The following is a 21108-nucleotide window of genomic DNA, read 5'->3' on the forward strand; positions in this document are numbered from 1 at the left end:
TGTTTGTTGAAGAACTTAAGAAAAGTACCATTCAAATTAAGTCAATATTATTATCATATTGAATCCTCTTAAAAGAGACTACGGCAGCTGTAAAAACACATAACTGGCTTTAAATGAACTAAATGAAGTAATAACCACTCCAGTCAAGCCAGATAACGGATCTAAACAAGGGTTTTCTTTAATGATCATTTGTCTTGTAAAGAATATAATACAATGACAGGACTGGAATTAATAAGAACATACATCAATAAATATGGATAAATAGTCGTGGACCACATTCACACGGCTGTAGATCGGCTCAGTTGCAGTTACATTGTGTCTGTGCTCACAGTCGATGTGAACACACAGCTTGCCACAAACTGGAGTGTTGCGCAGGGGACAGAGCCAAAGAAGTGATGTTTGTCTGTATGGTTAACTATCACCTCGCTTTCCAGCTCTCCTGCAGAGTGTGTGTTGACTAGAGTGCCTGTGTTTCTCTGATGCAGCAGTTTAAAACAGCAGTCTCTGTGTGTGTGTGTGTGTGTGTGTGTGTGTGTGTTTGTGTGTGTGAGCAGGAGGGAGGAACAGAAAGAGGGAGATGGGTTTTGCTGTATGAATATGGTCCAGATAGGCTAAGCAACAAACACACCCAGAGTTTAATGGATTTAGAAAAAAAAAGAAAAGTATTTACATCACAGAGGAGAAAAGGAGTGTTTGTCATTGGTTTCTGCTCCGCATTGTCATTCATTACTCACTCTCTCACTGTAACATGTCTCCATTCATCCATCCATCCATCCATCCATCCCAACAGAATACAGCCATTCTCTTGACGATGACAAATTGTCTCAACTAAATATCAGACAGAGACGTAATGTTATACAAATACCACTAGGGGTGTACCTATGCATTAGATACTGAACAGTTAAGAAGCAATGCAGCAGCCTGCAGGAGGAAAAGTTTTCAAAGTTTCGAAGAGATGAAGGTAAGAGTACAAAAACAAGACAAGGATGCACATGATGCAGAGACAATATGTGAGCTACACGAGAACACAACTTGCTAGTTCTCAGGGACACAGAGGAGTGCAGTGAACAATGCTAGTCTGTTTTCCATTTAGAAAAAACATCCAGCGGTCAGTCGACATTATTGTGCCGTCAATGCCATCGACAGACTTAATAGGAACCCAAGACAGACAGCCTAATCGTGAAATCAATAGTCTGTCTGTGTGCGACTGAGGACAACGGCCTCTACCACTTTCATCAGGTTTGTCATTGCTGATGAGAGCTGCGTTTACGCGCCTCAGGTGTTCAGTCGTGGGCCCAGCTGTTACAGTACATGTAGGAAACGGAGATCCTCAGCTTTCTGTCACAGTGTTTGCAGATGGACTCACACACAGGGAGACATGTTCTCTCACACACGTTGTACACACAGTCACCCGTCACTTATTGCCCTTGACAATAAATGAACAGGGCAGGGAGAGCTCTTAAAAACCCACTCATCTTGTAGATATATATTATTAATTGATCGATCCATAATTGTCCCCTGGCTAATTATATCTTAACAAGCATTAACTATAGGCACGGCAGGCATGTTAAGCTTTGGATTTCTCAACATGACAGTGGTGTACACAGCGATATAACGAGAGCGATACTCTGCATTTAAAGGGTTTGGAGAGTTCTGTTTTTCCTCTTAGCCTTCCCATAATCGAAAACACATACGCTTACATGTATAGAATGGATTGAATAGTGTGTTTATCGGCTCAAATTCTAGCTGCAATTATTAACATGTTCAACTGGCTCAGCTCTGCAGTACAACAACAATACTGTTTCTTTCTTTGCACATTCATCAGCTGGTGAGAATGCAGCTTTTGTGCTCAGGTTTTGTAGCTTTCCCCTCAGTCTTTTATCATGATGTCATGTCTTTACAGGGCTCTGCTTCCAAACTCCGACAGCAACAATAAGTGAGGGGGCAGTGCTTAGTGAACTTGTGATACCTGGATTCATTTCTATGCCTCGCAGGTACTTGTTTTCAACTCTGCGGAGGTCTAATTTTTTTTTATTTTTTTTGTTCTATTATATATAACTTCATGCTTGGATTTTAGATGAGAGTTCTACAGTCCAATTTCATCTTTCTCCCTCTTACCTCTCATATTTTTTAGTTGTTCCTGGTTGTGTTATGTTTTTTTGTGTTTAAAAAATGTATTAGTATTTATGAATGCTCTTGCACCCACCCGCTGAGACACAAGCACACCCAAAGTCGATTTCCTCTGACTTGTTCACATCCTTTCTGTCACGCTGATTCAACCACACTCACACTTCCTCACAACATATAAAACAAATTTAAGCAAGCTGAGCTCCCGCCGGTGCTGTTTAGACAGAGTGCAATCAAACAGTAACAGCTACGAACACACAGAGATGCGGTCACACTCCCTTTCGATCCCCGCACTTATCTCATCTCGGCTGAACTCAAAAGTCTTGAGCTGTGAGCGAGTGGGATGACTGGGCCACAATTAGGATAGGTGGCCTCAGCCTGAGAAGAAGCCTGCTGGCTGTCAAGACGTTCAACGCTTCGCCCGCTGCTCTCGCCTCAAGTGTAATACTCGCTGCTGAGCCAAGAGACGGCTCAGATAACTAAGAGAAATTAAGACTCACAATTATAAGGCTTCAACACTGTCTGCCTGCCTGCCTTCAGGGCGTCGACTACAAAGACCAACGAGGGGGAAGGGAGACGGTGTGTGAGAGGAGGAGATGAAAAGGTGGGAGGAAACAGCAAAGAGAGACAGACACTTTTAAGAGTCAGGGTCAATGTGTTTGAAATGTGAAAAGGGAAAAATGTGCGAGAGAATGTTTGTTTATTTATGCAGTCAATACTTAAAGGTGTTACTGTGAGACAGATGCTGTGAGAGAGCCCAACACCTTCAAAAAGCACATAGCAAAAAGTGACCAGTTCCAGAGGATGTGCCAGAAGCAAGCTGTTCCCTATACCGAGACAAGACACCACACAAACACACACAGCCCAGGCGGGAATATCACCATCACAAACCAAACAGATCTTTTTTATTAAACTTTTAAAACTTCACAAAAACAGGACATTATCAGTTGAAACCAACTTATTAAGGATGGATGGTTTACATAAATGCGTGGTGTTGTTGTGGTAGAGCTAATAATCTCTGCAGAGGCGAGAAAAAGTATCAACACAAGACAGAAGAGTAGATTAAATGTCAGTTCAACAAGTAGTCTTAATTCATTTAATTTTGTCCACATTTTCTGGTCTGAATTTAGTTCCTTATCACTTCATCATTTTTTATAAAGTTTTCATCTCCTCTGACACAGCTGAACTTTTACACAACCATAATTACACTGTCTCTGGGCATCAACTCAGATTTGAATTACTGTGAAAGGGGCTTCTGTCTGCCCTTTCATTCATCCTCCCGTGGTCATCCATTTTCCCGAAAAGAAAAAAAAAAAGAAAAAAGGCCCATGGCAGACTGACATCTATGAAACGGCAGGGGTTTGACGGCTGTGACACTTCTGAGTCTCCTGTCCGTCACCCTAAACCTTCCACTGGCTGTCCGTCAACCTTACCCTTCCCTTGTCATGGCAGCTCTGTGGTTCTGAAGATAATGCAACTTGTTAATTAGGCATGCAGTAGATTAATTAAACTGATACAGAGGTGTAGGTTCACTATTCTTCTTAGTGCAGAGGAGTGTTGTCATTGCCAAGGTGAGAAGAGACAAAGGCAGAGAATTAATGTGCACAGAATTGATTTTGTTTTTTTTTGTTTTTTTACCTCGTGTGGCTTTATATAACCCAATCCTGCTTTAGTGTTCTTTTTATAAGGTGTTTGAAAGGCTGCTGAAAAGACTGTGTGTATTCTTTCACCAATAAAGAACCCGTTAAACTAAATTTAGGTGTGCTTATCCTCCACTATTTTTCTTTTGTAAAAAAGACAGTGACAGTAAAAAGAAAATCAAGTGAGGAGGAAGATAAATGAAAAGTGCTAAAAGAGGCAGTGAAGGAAAAAGCAGAACATGACGGAGAGCATCAAGGATAAAAGTGCCAGAGTCAGTATTTGGGACATAATCCCAGAAGCTCCAACCTCAAGTGCTAGCTTTAAAAAACAGCAATTTAACCTGGCAGTAAAGTGGAGAGAAAAGAGAGCAAAGCGCTTGTTCTATCCATCTCAATCCCCTCTTAAAGCAGGACACACGGCAGGAGCGAGCACAGGTGTGAACAGCTGTGAGCTCTGTGAGACTCTGTCTGCCCCAGAAATGGGGAAGCCTTAATCTCCGCTGACCCTCTCTATCATCATCCTCTGGGACCTCAGCCACTGTCAACATCCTCAATCATACACACACACACGCACGCACACACACACACACACACACACGCACACACGCACACACACACACACGCACACACGCACACACACACGCACACACACACACACACGCACAGCTCACAGAAACACACACTGAGATGAGAAAGAGCTCAACATCTCCGTCTCCTCTGACTCATATTCATCCTCATACCCTGTGCACACCTTTGATTCATGATCCAGCTCTCATCAGCATTAGCTGCTGCTAGCTATCATGTCTGTTCTCCATCACAAGTCCAACCCATCCTGGTTTAGAGGACGGTTATAGCAGCAAAGCACTGTACACTGCAAAAAAATCAACATCTTTTAATCGAGTATTTAAAGCTGCTGCAATCGATGTTATGTTCACAATGGAAAAGGAAATGCTTGTAGTAACAAACCCCATAAAACTCATCACCCATCTCTGCAGTTTCCCCCCAACTCGATGAAACGTTTTATCTTATTGTTTTGGTTTTAGGGCAACGTTACTGTTTTGATTCAGTTTCACTACTCTCATCAGTGCTGCAGCTGTCGCAAACAGCTGTTTTCAGCTAAAAGGCAAGTTAGTAACTACCTGGGAAACACAGTGGATTATATAGCTGCTAATGATCCAGACATTTAACTTGGGTTGGTGGAGACCAAAACTGAGCTAAAAAGAAGAGACAATGTTGGTCATCAAAGTCAATAGTTGGCATTAACATGTTAACAATAACAACTTTATAAAGTAGTAATATGTGAATGTTATGGGAGCCCCCCCCCCCAAAAAAAAAAGTTTATGTAGGTTTAAATTTTAAATTCTTACTCTCTTTAACAAGCGAAAAACACTGTAACCTACCATTAGTGTGAGATTAGGTTTTAAGCGTGTTTTAAGAACAATATGTCCTCATACATGAACAACAAATCTGCAATCCATTGTAATCCAGAACGACCATTGTAGATATTTTGCTGAGCCGATGTCCCAATCAGTACGATGAAGGCAGGGAAAGACTGTGGCCATGGAAAATACATTATGGTTAAGGTCTGGTTAGATTTAAGCAAATAAAACTACTCGATTAAGACAAGTATGTCATTATTAGCACAACTGCAAGAAGTCACATAAAAATGGTCATTTTCAGTGAATGAACAAAAGACCAAAGTAGGTGTTTCTCTGGCGAGGACAGTCTCTTCAAGAATAATACCTGGACTGTGGAAACTAATGAAGTGTCTGCCTTATTCTGTCCTGTTTCAATATGACGACTCCTTTTTGTGAAAAAATCTAAACTAAATGACACAATGCGAAACACTTGAAAAGGCAAGATTTTTTTCACCCTGACTGCAGAATCTATTTTATTGGTTTTAGAAGGCTGAACATAACATTTTGAGATTTTCTATGACTTTTTTTTTTTTTTTTTGCAGTGTACCCTGACTCTGTGCATGGACTTGTCTTATCTTGTGCTATGCCGTGACATATGAGGAGGCTCTAGTCTTGATAGATAACCTGCTCCACCTCTCTCTGTATCTCTCGTGTCTGGCGGATGGGATAATTTCTTCTCGTCAGACCAAAGAAGTAAAACTCCAACATGAAGGAGAAACAGAACTTCACCCTGCTACATCCCCATGATTAATTCACAGCACACATTCCCACAGCAGAAAAAATGACGAGAGCAAAGCAAATGTGGGAATACTGTGCTGAGCTGAGACGCGCTGACATCAAACGTTCAGATTAACCCTTGATAACAACAGGTGTGGATGGCCGACACAGCAAGAGCAGTTTGAGATTGTTCGACATTTCTGAAAACTGTGATGTGTGATGAGACGTGATGGAACTGAACTGAGATGCAATGTGTTTTTCCATTTTCCTCTGGGGGGGGGGGGGGGGGGGGGGGGGGTTTAGCATCTGATCTAAAATAACTGTCTTACACTGACAAGAAGATACAACGCTAACAATCAAATAATTCAATTACAACTGCCTCTGATTCAAAGAAAATCAATTTCAGAATAACTCCATATCGCTTTAAGTCAAGTACAATGTCTTACAAAGAGCAAACCAAAAGCAGCAGAGTCAAGAAATAAACACAATTTGTAAAAAATAATGTGTGTTCCACAGACAAAAGGCTCAAGTCAACAACATATCTTCCTTGACTCGTTTGATTTTGATACGGCATTTTCAGCGATGTTGTCCCTATTTACAGTTTGTACTAAACCACTTCTCTCTGAAGAATGTTCGCTGTGGATCTCAAAGGTTTTTTTTTTTTTTTTTTTTTCAAAAACAGGTCAGCGTAGCCCCATGTTTCAGGTCATTGTTGAGCTCGAAGGGAGAGTAACTGGGTCACCTGGGAGGGTGGGTGAGAGACAGACACGTTAAGACAAGAAAGTACAACAGAGAAGGGAAAGTAAAAAGAGTACAAAGGGATTTGTCATTGTCCCAGTGACGCCTGGCAGCACTTTGGCAGGCCTCAGAATTGACTATTATGCAGGCTGACTCGGAGAGCCAGGGGTGGAGAGTGAAGGGCAACGCAGGGCAGGGCAGTGCAGGGGGGGAGGGGGGAGGGCAGGGTTTTGGGCAGAGAGTTTTGGGCTGTAAGGTTGTGAAGTAGTGTTTGGGGAAATGTGGATGACAGGGAGACAGGCAAACTGCAGTTAGCAGCAGAGGAGAAAAGGAAAGGGGATGTTTTTTTGTTTTGGTTCAGAAGTGGCCGTGGTTGTGGCCCTGACCCGGCTCTCCTCCGTGGTGGCCTCCCTCTCTGTGGCCGTGCCTCTTGTGCTTCCTGCGCTCCCTCCTGCCCTTATGGTGGTGGCGCCGGTAACGGTGGGCTCGCCGGGCTGGTGGAGCAAACAGAGCGTAAGGAAGAGACAGTGAAATTAAAGAAAGGGCAGAGAATTTATTAAAGCAGTAAGTCGGAGATGGAATAAGATGAAAGTGAAAGGTGGGAGAGATGAAACTGATGAAGCAGAGAAACTGAGAAGCATTTAGAGTGATACTCGGAGGGAGGCGAAACCAGGTGAGACGTGAGGGAAAACAGATCAAAAAGCAGGAAGGTCAAATCCACATGTTCTCTGAAGATGATTTAACTGTTTCCACCACACTGAGGGAATCTGTTTTATCTCACATCCAGTTGACTGGGAGCCTTCAGCAAGAGCACACTGAGCTAGCCACCCACTCACAGCCTCAGTGTAAGCTCATTCCTGGGGTGTGCTGCCAAATTAGGTTACTCTGTCCCTTCCTGGATTTTGCCAACAAAGAAATGTCGTCTGCAATGAATGATAACGACGCCATAACTCTGAGCCATAAAAACAACTCTGTCCAAAGATAAAGAGTCATAAGCAAAGGAATCTTTATCACTTTGAACAGAAGCTACATTATTTCAGTATTTCATCATTACTGTCACATTGTGAGCAGAGCAAAAATGAAATACAAGGCTCAGCTTGTTGAATATTTATATATATATCAACCCTTCATATCTCTGAAGAAGCAAGAAATTATGCTGAAAAGTTATGACATCTATTCTGTCTGTCAGTCAGAGTGATTCCTATAACATCATTTTAAGAAAAAACATTTATTATAAGTCTATTTTAAAGCTCAGGGGAGATAAGGTGTGTGACAGTTGCATAATAAAAGAATCTTATTGCTGATTTTAGATGCTACACTGTGCTAAAATAAGAGATAGCTTCTGCGATGACACTGTAATGTCATCATTTCACTCCATGTAAAAAAAAAAAAAAAAAACCCTCTGAGCAGATATGCGAGTATTTGCAGCAGTGTTTTATTCCATGTGCCCAGAAGCTCTTACATGATATGGGGTATAAAAGTCATATTTCACTTTGGTTGAACATTTAAAGCTTTTAGCACACAGCTTTTGTCTTCCATGGTCGGTCAACCACTGCAAAAACATTGTCTGAAAAACTCTTAAAAAAAAAAAAAAAAAAAAAAAATAAAAAATCCCACCTCAAGCATGAAACACTTCAAAGGAGACCTTACCACTTCTAAGTAAGCCCAGGGGATTTATTCAGTCTGCAACCACAGTTATATTTTTGCTTGCAATTATTAATAATGAGAGCAGGAATGGGAAGCCTGAATGCACATGGTGACAGCAGCTCCCGAGGGCAGTTAATGTAGGAGGCTCGGTCTTGCAGACCTATGGTGGTGTGCATGCTAAATATAAGAAAAATGTAAACGTGAAAATGACCTAACAAATGGAAATACTGCTTTAAGTCTTGTTGTCTGCGCTCCTGCTCTGTGAAAATCCTGTCATGTAAAACTTACATTTTATGCAGATGATTTTAGGTCGATCCCACTTGCCGTTGGCACGACACTTAGCAGTGGGCACGTGGCGTTGCAGGAAGCCATCGACACACTGGTAGCGCACTACAGAATGGATGTCATAGTGGGAACGCTTGCGACCAATCAGGAAGGCATTATCCACAGAGGGAGGGGCTCCGCAAAGCACTGTAGGGACATAGAAATACTGAATATTAATCAGGTTGTTCATTTCGGTTTATTTAAATGTCCTTCTGAGTGATTAGTACATAATTAATAAAGAAAGTCCATACATGATAATGACTTTTAGCTGGATTCCCCTTATCAGTGAGCATCAAAACATTTCAGTGTCCCGGATCTACTTTAAATGTGTATCCCTATTTAAGGAGAGATACACTGCAGGACAATATCTTGGCTCAAGCTTATCTTTGAAAAACAGTCACAACACAAGCATCAAAATGTGGATTTAATATCTGCAGGACAATGTATCTGTCCAAGTCTGTGAGTGAGTAGGCGGCTGTCAAAGTAACACAGCGTTTTAGACTTTTACTTCAAAGACTAGAGGCCGAATCAGAAAAATCAGTTTACACATCAAAAACATCAGTTTACACAAGCTGAGATGGAGAGAGGACTGACACAAGACGGACAAGCCTCAGGGCAGCACTCCGACGACTTCACAGACTTTGTAACTCGCCTGTCAGAGGGTGTCAATGTCCCCGCGATGGAGACAGCAGGTGAATGTGTAGTTACTCTGGGAATCCCTATAGATGGCAGTCATACAGCTGAGGCCCAGGCGCCTGAGCTGATATGCAGCACAATCATGTCAAGGTTTAGAGTTTTAAGTCACCACCTTGAATTTCCATTTCATTCATTATAGTTTTTGACTTAAGATTAGCTAGGTAGACTAAAAAGCTGTCATGAGTCATTACACAGCTGCTGAACCTGTCATTAAATGGTTAGAGGTGGAAGAAGTTGTTGCATATTCAATGTGCTGGTAAGAAGATTTTCAACTGAGAACTAGACAGCATTGTAACACTGAGTTTTTCTTTCATCAACTCGTAAAATAACTTTGGGAATAATCAAAAAAGAAAAGAAAAGTTGAAATTTAATTCAAAAGGCATTATGAGGACGATGAACGGCATGTTTCTTTTCATGTATTTTACTTTACAGTAGGTCTAACCAAAACCTTGACTGTCTGGAGGACACACGGCTGTGTGCTGCATCCTTAAGATAATGCAGCCTCTGAGGTGGAACACATCTACTACTATAGATAAAGACCACTATTCTAGAAGAGGATGTGTTGCAGCACTTTGAAAGCCGGAGCGTAGAGGTGCAGATACTGCGGCATGTTGTTGGCAAACTCAGTTAGAGGAGGTAAGTCACTGAATACTATCATCTATGGAGCTGTTGAGGATCACAAAGAGACCACAGACACCTTGTCATTGGTAGGGACATGTCCCTACTGTCCAACCCAAATTTTACACCCATGGTGGAAACTGAAGGGGAAAAACTTTCATGCTGCCCCTCTCAAAGGTGCCTTTTTGAAGACACCAAAACCACTGATCCCATCCTTGAATCCTTGAATGTGATTTACAAACTTCAATGCTAAATGCGGTCAGCAATCAGAACATGTTTACAGTCCCTCTTAATTCCCTTGTCCTTGTCCTAATACCTCTTAAATTCTTAATAAGGGAAAGCAATGTCATTAGCTATGGTGAAAGGTTTAATGCCACATTTACAGTTTAATGTGTTGTGGAAGAGAGGGGGCAATAAGCACTTCTCTCCTCACTTGAGACGACGCCCGACTTAACACAAATGGAAGGCTAAAAGGTAATTTTCCATTAGCCCTCACCTATCAACAACGTTGAATGATTTCTCACAGTGGGGGCAAGCAAAGTCAGAACATATTGGAGTAGGGATTAAAGAAAATGTCACTAATCTCAGAAAAAGGAGCCATGATTTTATGACGCTTTAAGTCAGAAAGGTCTTTTGCAGAATAAAGCCTGAAGGCTGTGCAGGGCTGTGACCAAGACAGGACCATGGTTTCTTGAAAAACCCATAAAAGTGTGCTTTCCAAAATTTTCTAAAGCCACTTCTCAGTCTTTTAAGCTGGGACTTAAATCCTTGAAATACAAGTATGGATTTTTGGTGTTGTAAACCGCTCATCATTTACCTGCTACTGACATTTCTCTGATAGCAGATGAGTCACACGCACTGTCAGACAATAAGTTTTCCTACATGATGAGATGAGCTTAAATATATGTTTATACCTTCTACACTCTCTCCTCCTGTGATTTCCTTCTATGCACAGGAAGATTTTGAATTCCCAGTTCGCTAAAGATGGTGGTTATACTAATGGATGAAAGTGTAACGTGAAAGGTGGCTCACTGCTCTCATCAGCGTTGTTTTAATATTAGACTCACATTCATTGGATGGCCATAAAAACAACTCCAAAATGAATGCTAATATTCCTCTCTATCTGATGAATATTTTTGCTAACACATTTGCCATAAGCGCTCTATAAGGTTATAATGTGTCATTGTTGTCTTCACGGTTGTCTATAAAGCAGGTCTAGGTTCTGTATTAATACTGTGAAAGTATCAAAGCGCTCAGTCCACAGAGAAATGCACACAGCATGTATTCGGAAACTGTGAGCCATAAAACGAGCCGTCAGGACTTCAGTGACTTTGTGATGTCACAACAAAACAGTCACCGCCCTCAGCCATGCCCCAAGCAACACCCACCTGGACCCACCATCCAGCCTCGCAGGATTTCGTTTCTCTGAGTGTTTTACCTGAAATCTTTTATATTTTTTATTCGATCACTCAGAAAACAGTCAGCCAATCAGGAAAGAGGTTCAGAGCCTCTCTTCTGATTGGCTCACCGACCTGTTGTCGTTAGAGCTCCAGACAGAAGCCTGAGAGAGACTACATTGAGATGGTTTTTGGTTCTTAAAACCACAAATATATCTTCTTACGGATATAAAGACTTCAAATAAAACAACGTAAAAGTGTAAAGTGTACGGGACCTATAAGAGCCATCAGGTCCAGACCACATATTGCAGTAGTAGGTAAGGTCATTCAGTGTTTGCACAGTTGAGACACACTTGCAATAGCCACACACACACACACGCTCACAGTCAGACTTACACAAATACTAAAATTCGCAAGCATAAGGACACTCATCAAAAGTGTCTGGAGCACAGCTTTGATGAACAAGACCATGGAGGTGCAAATATATAAGTATACTCTAGAAACAACTGTCACTGTGCGCCTGTGTCTGAGTGGCAGGGGGTAGTCCTGTGAGTTAGAGGCATGGGGAGAGCTGCAGACGGTAAGATGCTGGTTCCTCCCAACACTTCTCCATGGCCTCAAAGCATCCCCACACCTACTAGCAATCAGGTTAGTACAGAGAGACATCAAAGTGTGTGAGCATTCTCACTGAAACCCCACTGGGAGTGAGTCTCACATGGAAACAGTAAATGCAGACAAATGGTGTGTTGTTTATAAAAAAAAAAACGAACTGCAGCAGTTGTTTGAGTGTCTGTTTGCTGAGGTGCCAGTGACAGCCGCTTAGACCAACTAACAGATAGGAAGGCAGACAATGGTGATGTTTTAAATCGTTGTATGAAACGCAGTGGGAAAATACTACATGGCTTAGGAAGCAGCTATTGTCCAAACCTTCCCTTTATGTTTTTAATTTTCCTGGTCTTTTCTTGCATTATCAAGTGGTGTACATCCCCACAGCACTCTGCTAAAACTCAACTAACAAAAAGAGAAGTAAATAATATTAACATAAAGAGAAAACTAATAAAGAGAAAAACAACATCTGATGTAAGATTTCATTTAAACTTTATTTGAACCAAAGCAATCCAACAGGCCTCTTTTCACACCAGACATTTAAAATGGTCATTGCTGTTTCTCCTTGCTTTCAATCTATGCTGTCACCGAGCTAGACACTGCACTTAACACACACACGAGCGTAACATTGGCCTCTTCATCTAACTCTCAAGAGCAAGTATATTTCTTCCTTTAATGCAACAACTTACATCTGTGTCGGGCAAGTTAACATTTATGTTCACGTAATGAGTCACTATTTTAGCTGCAAACGTGTTGAAAGACGGACAGCTCGTCTTTCAGCTGGTGAACAGTGTAGTGTAGTAAAGGAGCAGCTCCTTGGAAGTCTGGTGGCAGGTCACTGACTTCTGCTGTGCTCCTGCACACACCTCCCTCTGGAGAATGTAAATCTCTGTGGCAGCAATGTCTATGAAATGATAACAAATGTCTACAGAATGATAAAGTCATGTGGGAGTGACTGTGGTCGCTCATGTGGGACTGGTGAAGAGGGCCTACATCGTCTCCTTGCCTTCCTTCCTTTCTATGACAGGCCAGATTCATCATCAGCTCTAACAAACAAACAAAAATATGGGTTATTATAACATGAAAATATTTGTACTTTTTCAACGCAAACACACGTATTCCCTCCTTCCCTTATGGTTTCCCCACGCCCAGGTCAACCTATCTTTTCCCCCCATGTCTCCTTTGAGCAAACATGTCAGAGCTAAACTGAGTGGCTAATGTACAACACTGACACACAGCTCTGTGTGCAGACACACACTACTGCAGACATGCACTCTAGCTAGTTCGGTAATTCATACAGAAGTAAAAATAGCTTTTCAACGTTATGTGAAAATACACTTCAGAAATGGCAGGGTTATGTGTATTCCACAATGATTGCATAACACACCAATGGACACATCAACTACTAAAGGCACTGACAACAGCCTATCATTTCCCAAAGCGTTTGGAGAGCATGCTGAGAATGTCATGCAAAATTTGATTTCCTCTCTTTGAACATAATAACCCATCAAAATCGTGGAATAATTTCATAATACTTACATGTCCTGTTGGGGGTAAACTCTCTCTCCTCCTTGCTGGTGCAGCTCAGAGGCAGAAGACTACGTGACTCTCTCTTCACTATAATCCAAATGTAAAAGCAAATCTTGATCTGTGCCACTGTTTTCTATTAAATAAAATCATTTTTCTTTATCTGTCCTTATACAATGTTGATCCAGCAATCATATACTGCTTCTGCATGTTGAAGCGCCTGTATTTAATCCGGCAAAATGTTTTTCTCATCAACATGAAAGTAACTCCAGGTGACAAAGTTCACTGTGTACATTCTTATTTGGGAAAATTCTGTCCCTTGATTGGCCTTTATACCATGTTTTAATGATGTGAAAATATTTGTACAACAGAACATGAAAGCAGCAAAGTGCATCAGTTGGAGGAATCAGTCAATGGTTTTTACACAGTTTTTACACACATTTAAAAAAAAAATGAAACGTGGAAAATCAGGGTTGATGAAAAATCAGCAGGTTTAACACGGTTCAATATACTTGTGATTGGTGACTTGAGGCTTGTGTGAGTGGTCTGTACAAATAATACACATTATGAGTCTGGCTCTTTTCCCCCGGCATCTGACAATCGTCTCGTCAGATGCATGATAGGAAAAAAAATATCATCTGCACGACACGTCACTCTCACTGGCCCTAGGACGGCTGATTAAGGTGTCCGATAGGCTTGCATGCTGCTGCTATCACTTCATCAGTCCCAGGGGCGGCTGATGAGCAGACAAACAGATCACATGAGCAGTGAGCATTAGAAATCAGGCGGAGAATGCTCAGCATGGAGCTGACAAACTCCACTGATAAGTACATGGGGTTACTTAGAGTGAAAAAGAGGCTGACGGGGAAGCGTGGGGGAAGATGAAACGATGCTGGTAATTGTAACTGACTGATTAAGGTCAGAGGTGGGCAGGATGCTGGGGACTTGTGACAGTGTGCATCAGGGGTGGTGCAACACCTTGCTTGTGAGGGAAATACCTTTCCTTTCATACAAGAATAGAACAGGATGTTTCAGGGAGACATGCTCGTCGCTTGAGGCTTTAGAAGTACGTTCTCTACACGTGTGGCCCCTGATGACAAACCATCTGGTAAAGCAGAAATAATTTGCTTAGATTAACACAATGACCATCAGTAAGGCCTCTGAGGCTTTGACATTAAGGCTCATGCAACATTCAGCGATGAAGAAGGATGATAAGGGAAACTATTCTACTTAGTTCTAAGGAATTCAAGTTCAAAACACCAAGCAGGGATTGTCCTGTAGCTCAGGGGTTAAGATATCAACCAAAACCTGCAACATTCATTCATTGAATTGCAGACGGGGATCTTTGTTACGTCTCTCTCTCCCTTATTTTATTCTCTCCGCTCTCTGTGTAAAACTTAAACCAAGCCAGTAAAGATAGAAATGAGCTGGTTATTAGCTGACTCATATCCTCATCTACCATCATCATTCATGTCCTGATCGAGGTGGAATTTATTTGGATAAATCTATATTTATCAGAATTCTTTAAACGCTAAAGAGTCAATTTAGGAGTAAAAAAAAGTTCTTTGTTTAAAGTGATGAATAAGAAATGTTTATAAAGCAACTGTTCTTCACGAGAAGGGTCTAATTGTGATCCCAGATCTGTGAGTCAATAGGAACAGATTAGCATCCCCAGATGAGAGGTGAGTTGATTCTGTTAATGGCCTTTTTTTTTTTTTTTAAATATATAATTTTACCAGATCTTAAAAAGGCTCATGTTTCTTTGCTCAAGACTTTAAGTAGCGTTAATGTAATGTTTTTTTGTCAGGTAAAAAAACTAGCTAAATATTTGTTCTTGTTGTATGTCACAGGTTAAAGAAATAATATGCTAAATTACCTACAAATAACCAACAACAACCTGGTTGACATTACATAACGTGCAGGTAACAATATGGCTACTTCTACACAAAATCACCGTATAAAACAAGACATCATTTTTACACCTTGTACATTTTTGTGACAGACTAAGCTGAGGCTATATTTGTCCTGTAATACTTGAACATTTCACTCTTTGTGTTGCTTTCTAGGATTTTTATTCCACTATATACAGCAGATTTTTTGTTTTTTTACAGAGAAGAGAAGATACTGTTACCCTCTCATTCTGAGTGAAAAGTAGTTTAGTTAAGTTTGAGTCTGACATTCATTTTATAAGTGTGAACCTGTAGCAATTAAGGCAAGAACAATCCAGTTTATTAATCATTTGTAAATATAAAAACGGGGATGAAATAATAAGAAACTGGCTGGAAACAAAGGAGACCGGAGGGGATTCTGCTGCTGGTACATCAGAGAAATCATATGATGAGGAGAATAAAGTATCTTAGACAATTGAAATTGGATGAAAAGTGATGGCAAATAAAATAAATGTCAACGTTTTCTTCTTTTTTTGCATCACTGACAAATGCAAAAACAGACAAAAGAAAGCAAAAGAAAAGAAAAAGTAGAGTAGCATCCTGTCAAATATTCAAATCTGATGCAAATAACCCACTTAAACTACCCTATTGTGAATTACACATATTATTTCAGCTCATATATTATTCATCATGATGATGATATTTTGTACAATCCCTCCAAAACATGTTGCGGAAGGTGTGCGCTCATCTCTGTTGCTGCAGTCATCTATAAATGATGTTATATAGCTTTTACTCTTAAGTTTGTGAGTAGGAGTAAAAGTGAAGTGATTTTTTTAACTTTTATCCAAAGTCAAAATTTGACTCTTAGCACTTTGAATAAAAACAGGCCAATGATCTACGGATAAAACACAAAGCTTGTCCTATTCTGAGCTCCAGGGAAAGTTTGGGGGAATGCAGCCACTAGTGGTTTCTTGTGTCCCAGTATTTCTTTAAACCAGCCTCTCACACCAGCCAGCTAATCTCTGCCTAGCTATTAATGTGGCTGTCTTCTTGCCACTGGTCATAAGTCTGACCTGTATGCAAATGTGTGGCAAAAATAAGCTCTAATAGGCTCTCAGAGGAGCATATAGTGGCCTAACTCCTGAGCCAAGGAGGGGCAGCTGCAACAGGGGAACATGAAGCGAAGAGACAGCAGCGTATACAAGAGCTAACTGGTAAGTTTGCTCATCTCATTTTGCTGAGTTTAAATTTCCTGGACATAAAGCGGAAAGTACTTTCTGCCTCAAGACGCGCTTCACCTTACCACAGAACAGAAGAGTTGGCAGAGGAAATGGAGTCTGATATGAGAAGTACGTGGAAAACTTTTTTAAAGTCGAGCTGGAGGATGATGAGAGATGGAAGAAGGAGTGCTGGTGAGCAGTAATGAGTGTGAATCTCAAGTACGTGGACTGATTGAAGAGGCTCGGTGCTAATCTCTTCCACCAGGCAGAGACGTGTCTAATGTAAAGTATGACACAGACAGTACGTTCACCTGAAGGTACCTGTGCTCAGTCTCTGTGCTTTAAAAGAAACCAGCTGCAACACTTATGAGCTGCTTTCCATAAAAAAACACAGTCTCAAGAACATTTCTATCTTATGATTCTCCTTCAAAGAACTTATAGGATTTCAGACTAATGAACCGACAGCTGAGAAAGGTTTTTTTTCTCATGACCTTTTCCTCACGCTCCCTCTGCCTCCTTCTGTCCGATTCCTCACTGTCATGCTCCTTAAATCTGATGTCTCTCATTCGATCGCAGCTGTTTATCAGTGTTACTGTTTTACATCCTGCTCCTCTCTGCTTTTTTTCCCTACCTCTCTGTCAGTCATTTTAATCACCTGTTGAAATCGCAGCGTACTCCATCCCACTCTCTCTCCTCCTCCTCCTCTCCTCTCCCTTCATCCACCCAGCTGTTCTCACCTGTTCCCTTCTTGCAGACGTAGGGCAGATTGTAGTTGCAGGGAACATCGTTCCATTTGCCATTCTCATGAGAAATCATAACCACGCAGTCCTCTCCTCCTGCGAAGAAGTTGTCTGGTTGGTTTTCACGCCAGTTCTCGTATTGCTGCACACAGACACACACACAGACACACATACACACACACACACACACACACACACACACACACACACACAGACACACATAAAAATAGATGTGAGAAACCAGAACTACGCTTTCTTTTTAAACCGCAATTAAATGTAATTTTCTTGACACCAGACACTAATCAGTGATCCGCAAGTCTACATTTTTGGCAATAATCAATTCTGTACAAAGCATTGTTTATTCTTTTTCCCCAATTTTCTCTTTTGATGTCCTGCTTTGACTTTGTGATCTCTTTGTGTTGTATCTAATTATGGAAAATGAGAAAACAACTTTGGGCAGAACAGTCTGTGCAACCTGTGTATTTCTATTATTCATATACAGTATTTTTTCAAACGGCTGTTCAGGATGATTCACGCTACAGTACTTAGAGTCTCTGGGTTTCTTTTGTGTGTTATTCTTCACAAATATTATTATGTTATTCTGTCTCTCAGGGGCCTTAATTTCAACCGTGAACAACAGACAAAACAGCCACAGCTGGTCCTCACCAGGTCCATCTTGTCGGTCCACTGAAAGTCGTCCTCCACTGTACGATCGTTTAATCCGATCCAGGTGTTGTCATGGCTCAGACCTGAGTAAGAGGTGATGAATGAGGCGACATTAAGACACACTTACACAGAAAGAAAAAAGGCATGCACAAAAAAACAGACGTAATGTAGTCCAGGAAACAGCTTCTATGAATATAATACAATCTAGTACAAAAATAGAAGAAATCATGGGACTAGAAACTTTAATTGTGAATTAACGCCTCCCTGCCAAAGTCTCAACAAAGAAGAAGTGTCTTTTACAGAGATTATTAGACAGGTTTCCATCCAAATGTTGCCTGAATTTCTAGAAAATCTGCAAAAGAAAATGCAAATTGATGTGCATTTCAATTCACTGCCGTTACATGAACATTTCGAGCTGAGCACATCAGGACTGACAGTTGGTGGTGCAAATTATCCAGTCGGCTGCCATTAAACTATCGCAGAAGACGAGGGAGTAACAAGATAACATAATTAAAAGAGCTCCAGTCAAAGCGCCAACAATGAAAAATTAAATATGTTTGTTTCATGTAATTTGAGAAACGTTACAGTCTATTTATCGCTCCACACGGATCTGATGTTTGCATCTGTGGCTGGTTTCTGTCTCTTCAGTGGAGCAGAAGCTTGACTGATGAATAAGCCACACATACAACACAACAGCAAAGATGTCTGGAAATGGGGGTCAAATGTGCCAATACACAGGGTCAAGCTTCAGAAATGCTGGATCTTAAACTTCCCAAAAATACAACAAAGATTATTTTCATTAGTGCATCTGTGGCTAGTAAAAATACCCGTAACGTTCAGATTCCACATGTCCAGTTTGTAACACAGGCTCTGTTACAAAAGAGTAGAAATAACATTATGAGTGTTTTCACAGGTTCACTCGTACTCCCTATGAGTCGTAAACTGACCTTCAGGTGTGAAGTTGTTTGCATGTTCATTAATATTACATACTGTGATTTAGGTTATTCTTTGAGTGGCAGCAGACACAGCTCTGAGTTCCTCCCTCAACAGAGATATGAGCAGTAATAGAGACTACACTGTTTCTGTCTGTGATGCCCTGGTGATGAGATCTTTGTTTGTGTGTGAAAGGAAATTTCACTAATGGTGTTTTGGGTTAATCTTATTTGTGTGTGTGGTGGGAGCCCGTGTGCGTGGTTGTACGGGCGTGTGCATGTGCACGCATGTATGTAATGGAATTTCAATCATGGTGTATCTGATTAACATCATTACCAGGCCCATTAATCTCCCTAATGGCTCTGGTCCCCTTATTGCAGGGGTGGAGACGTCTATTTTCGAGGCGATTAAGCACACTTTTTGGTAACTGTGCGCTTGTAGAAGAAAGACGGCTGCTAGATGGACGGCGCTGTCCTGGCAGCTGTCCGAGACAGAGGGTGGATCCAACATTACAGAAACTTGCTGCTGGTGATCTGGTCTTATCACAAAACAAGTGGCTGTGGAGCGCTGCCAGGGGGTGAGAAGCTGAGAATGAGGAGATGAAGGTTTACGAGGCACCAAAGAAAGACTTTACGGATATTAGCATGGTAATGCTGCCTGGCACAGACAAACTGCTCTCTGTGGCCAAATATTTAAGTCTATGAAGAACACCCCAAAAAGCTTGCATTAAAACACAAGTGTACCACTGTTTCCTTTTTCACTCCTGTGCCAAAAATTCAAATAAGATTTGCAAATAATTCAGGACAACATGAAATACCAGATGGGTTGGCTTTACTACATAGGGGAAGACGATCAATCGCAGATGGCTTAGACAACCAGAGCTGATATCTGATGATGATTATTATTAAATATCATCAATAATTATAATTTTAAAATTACTTGACATGAAAAACTCACCCACAGAAAACATAGAGTACAAACAACTAAAATAAATAAATAAAACAACTGAATCTAACTGAGTCATGAAATATCATTTTTGTAAATGTAAACATAGATTAACCTGCTCAAGTCATGAGACTCTTCCACTTCCTCTTCAAACAAATCAACAAGTATTATAATTAAATCATGTGCAATTTTTAAAATTTCGAAACATGATCTTATTTCATCCAGCTTCAACATACTGACACTTGCATTCCATCACTGGACACAAACGCAGTTACAAGCGCACCATCTGTAAGGCTTTTCCACCTGTTTCACAACAAATCACATTTAAAGAAGGAATATGAAGGTTTATTAAATGTTGTGTCACAGACACTTACATCAGAGCCTGTAGCACCATTTCATTGCAGCAAATGGTGATACACATTTATTTGGCTGAACAGACTCGGCTCCTGAGGGAGTTTTTCAGCGGGGACCGCAATAAACCCTTCAAGGGCTGTTCAGAGCTGAACCAGACAGACATTTATCACTGAGTTACGGAATACACATAAGACAAGAGGTGCCATCACCAAGTATGGTAATAATAAAGTGGAGGAGTAGATATAAATCAACGGCCAGTAAAAGCAGCGTGTCGCAGATTGGAGGCAGACAGGGTGAGAACTGGTTAGAAGACCAAATCACTGACATGATTTAAATTGACTGGTGTCTTGTTTAACTGTGATGGGTGAATGTGAGTCACCAGATATTTTGTGATGGAGCTGTGGAGGGGGACGAGCAGGTAGTTTTGTGAGTATTTTTAATCACATAAATTTTCATTTGAAAGTTTTCTTTCAAAATTTAGATCCTTAGCTTTGCCTCACATAGAAACCTGGAAGTCTCCTAGAAAATGTAACCATACTGTGACACAGTGTATCATCAGGTTTCAAAGAATAAGCTACAGCTCATCTTGCTCGCCTTCAGCGATGTACCAATAGGATTGGAACATGGGTGATTGGATTTGAATAATTTCAATAAAATAGGTGAGTCTTCTCTTTACATGTTTAGGTACTGCCATGTCACAGTGACATTTTCTATCATAAAACTAGAAGTTTTCTACCTCAGGTGCTAATATGGTGCTAGCAACATCCACCACTTTGGCCCAGGTACGTGTCACCCTCAGGTTGAATCCTAATAACTTTGCTAATCGCTTAACACTTCATTTAGAGCCATCAGCAGGTCAGAATTTTAATTCCAGCACTTTATATTTTGGTTTAAGACCAACTTCCT

General features: G+C 40.9%; 1 protein-coding gene and 1 long non-coding RNA gene across 2 annotated transcripts in view; both read right to left on the reverse strand.

The window, feature by feature from the left end:
• Window positions 1-153: 153 nt before the first annotated feature.
• The window catches only part of ncanb (neurocan b), a 149599-nt gene continuing 128644 nt past the window's right edge, over window positions 154-21108 (reverse strand). Inside the window, exons 13-16 of the mRNA XM_056378756.1 lie at window positions 17971-18053; window positions 17302-17446; window positions 8576-8758; window positions 154-7134 (exon numbers count right to left, since the gene is read on the reverse strand). Coding sequence (XP_056234731.1) covers window positions 6998-7134; window positions 8576-8758; window positions 17302-17446; window positions 17971-18053 — 548 coding nt within the window. The 3' untranslated portion in view covers window positions 154-6997. The remainder of the gene's footprint in view (window positions 7135-8575; window positions 8759-17301; window positions 17447-17970; window positions 18054-21108) is intronic.
• LOC130171002 (uncharacterized) lies at window positions 12404-13734 on the reverse strand. Its single transcript, XR_008828063.1, has 2 exons — window positions 13468-13734; window positions 12404-12974 (listed from the first exon to the last, which is right to left on the reverse strand). It is a non-coding gene; the product is annotated as an uncharacterized LOC130171002 (long non-coding RNA).

The sequence above is a fragment of the Seriola aureovittata genome, chromosome 6, assembly GCF_021018895.1.
Source record: "Seriola aureovittata isolate HTS-2021-v1 ecotype China chromosome 6, ASM2101889v1, whole genome shotgun sequence".
In the NCBI taxonomy this organism is placed as follows: domain Eukaryota; kingdom Metazoa; phylum Chordata; class Actinopteri; order Carangiformes; family Carangidae; genus Seriola; species Seriola aureovittata.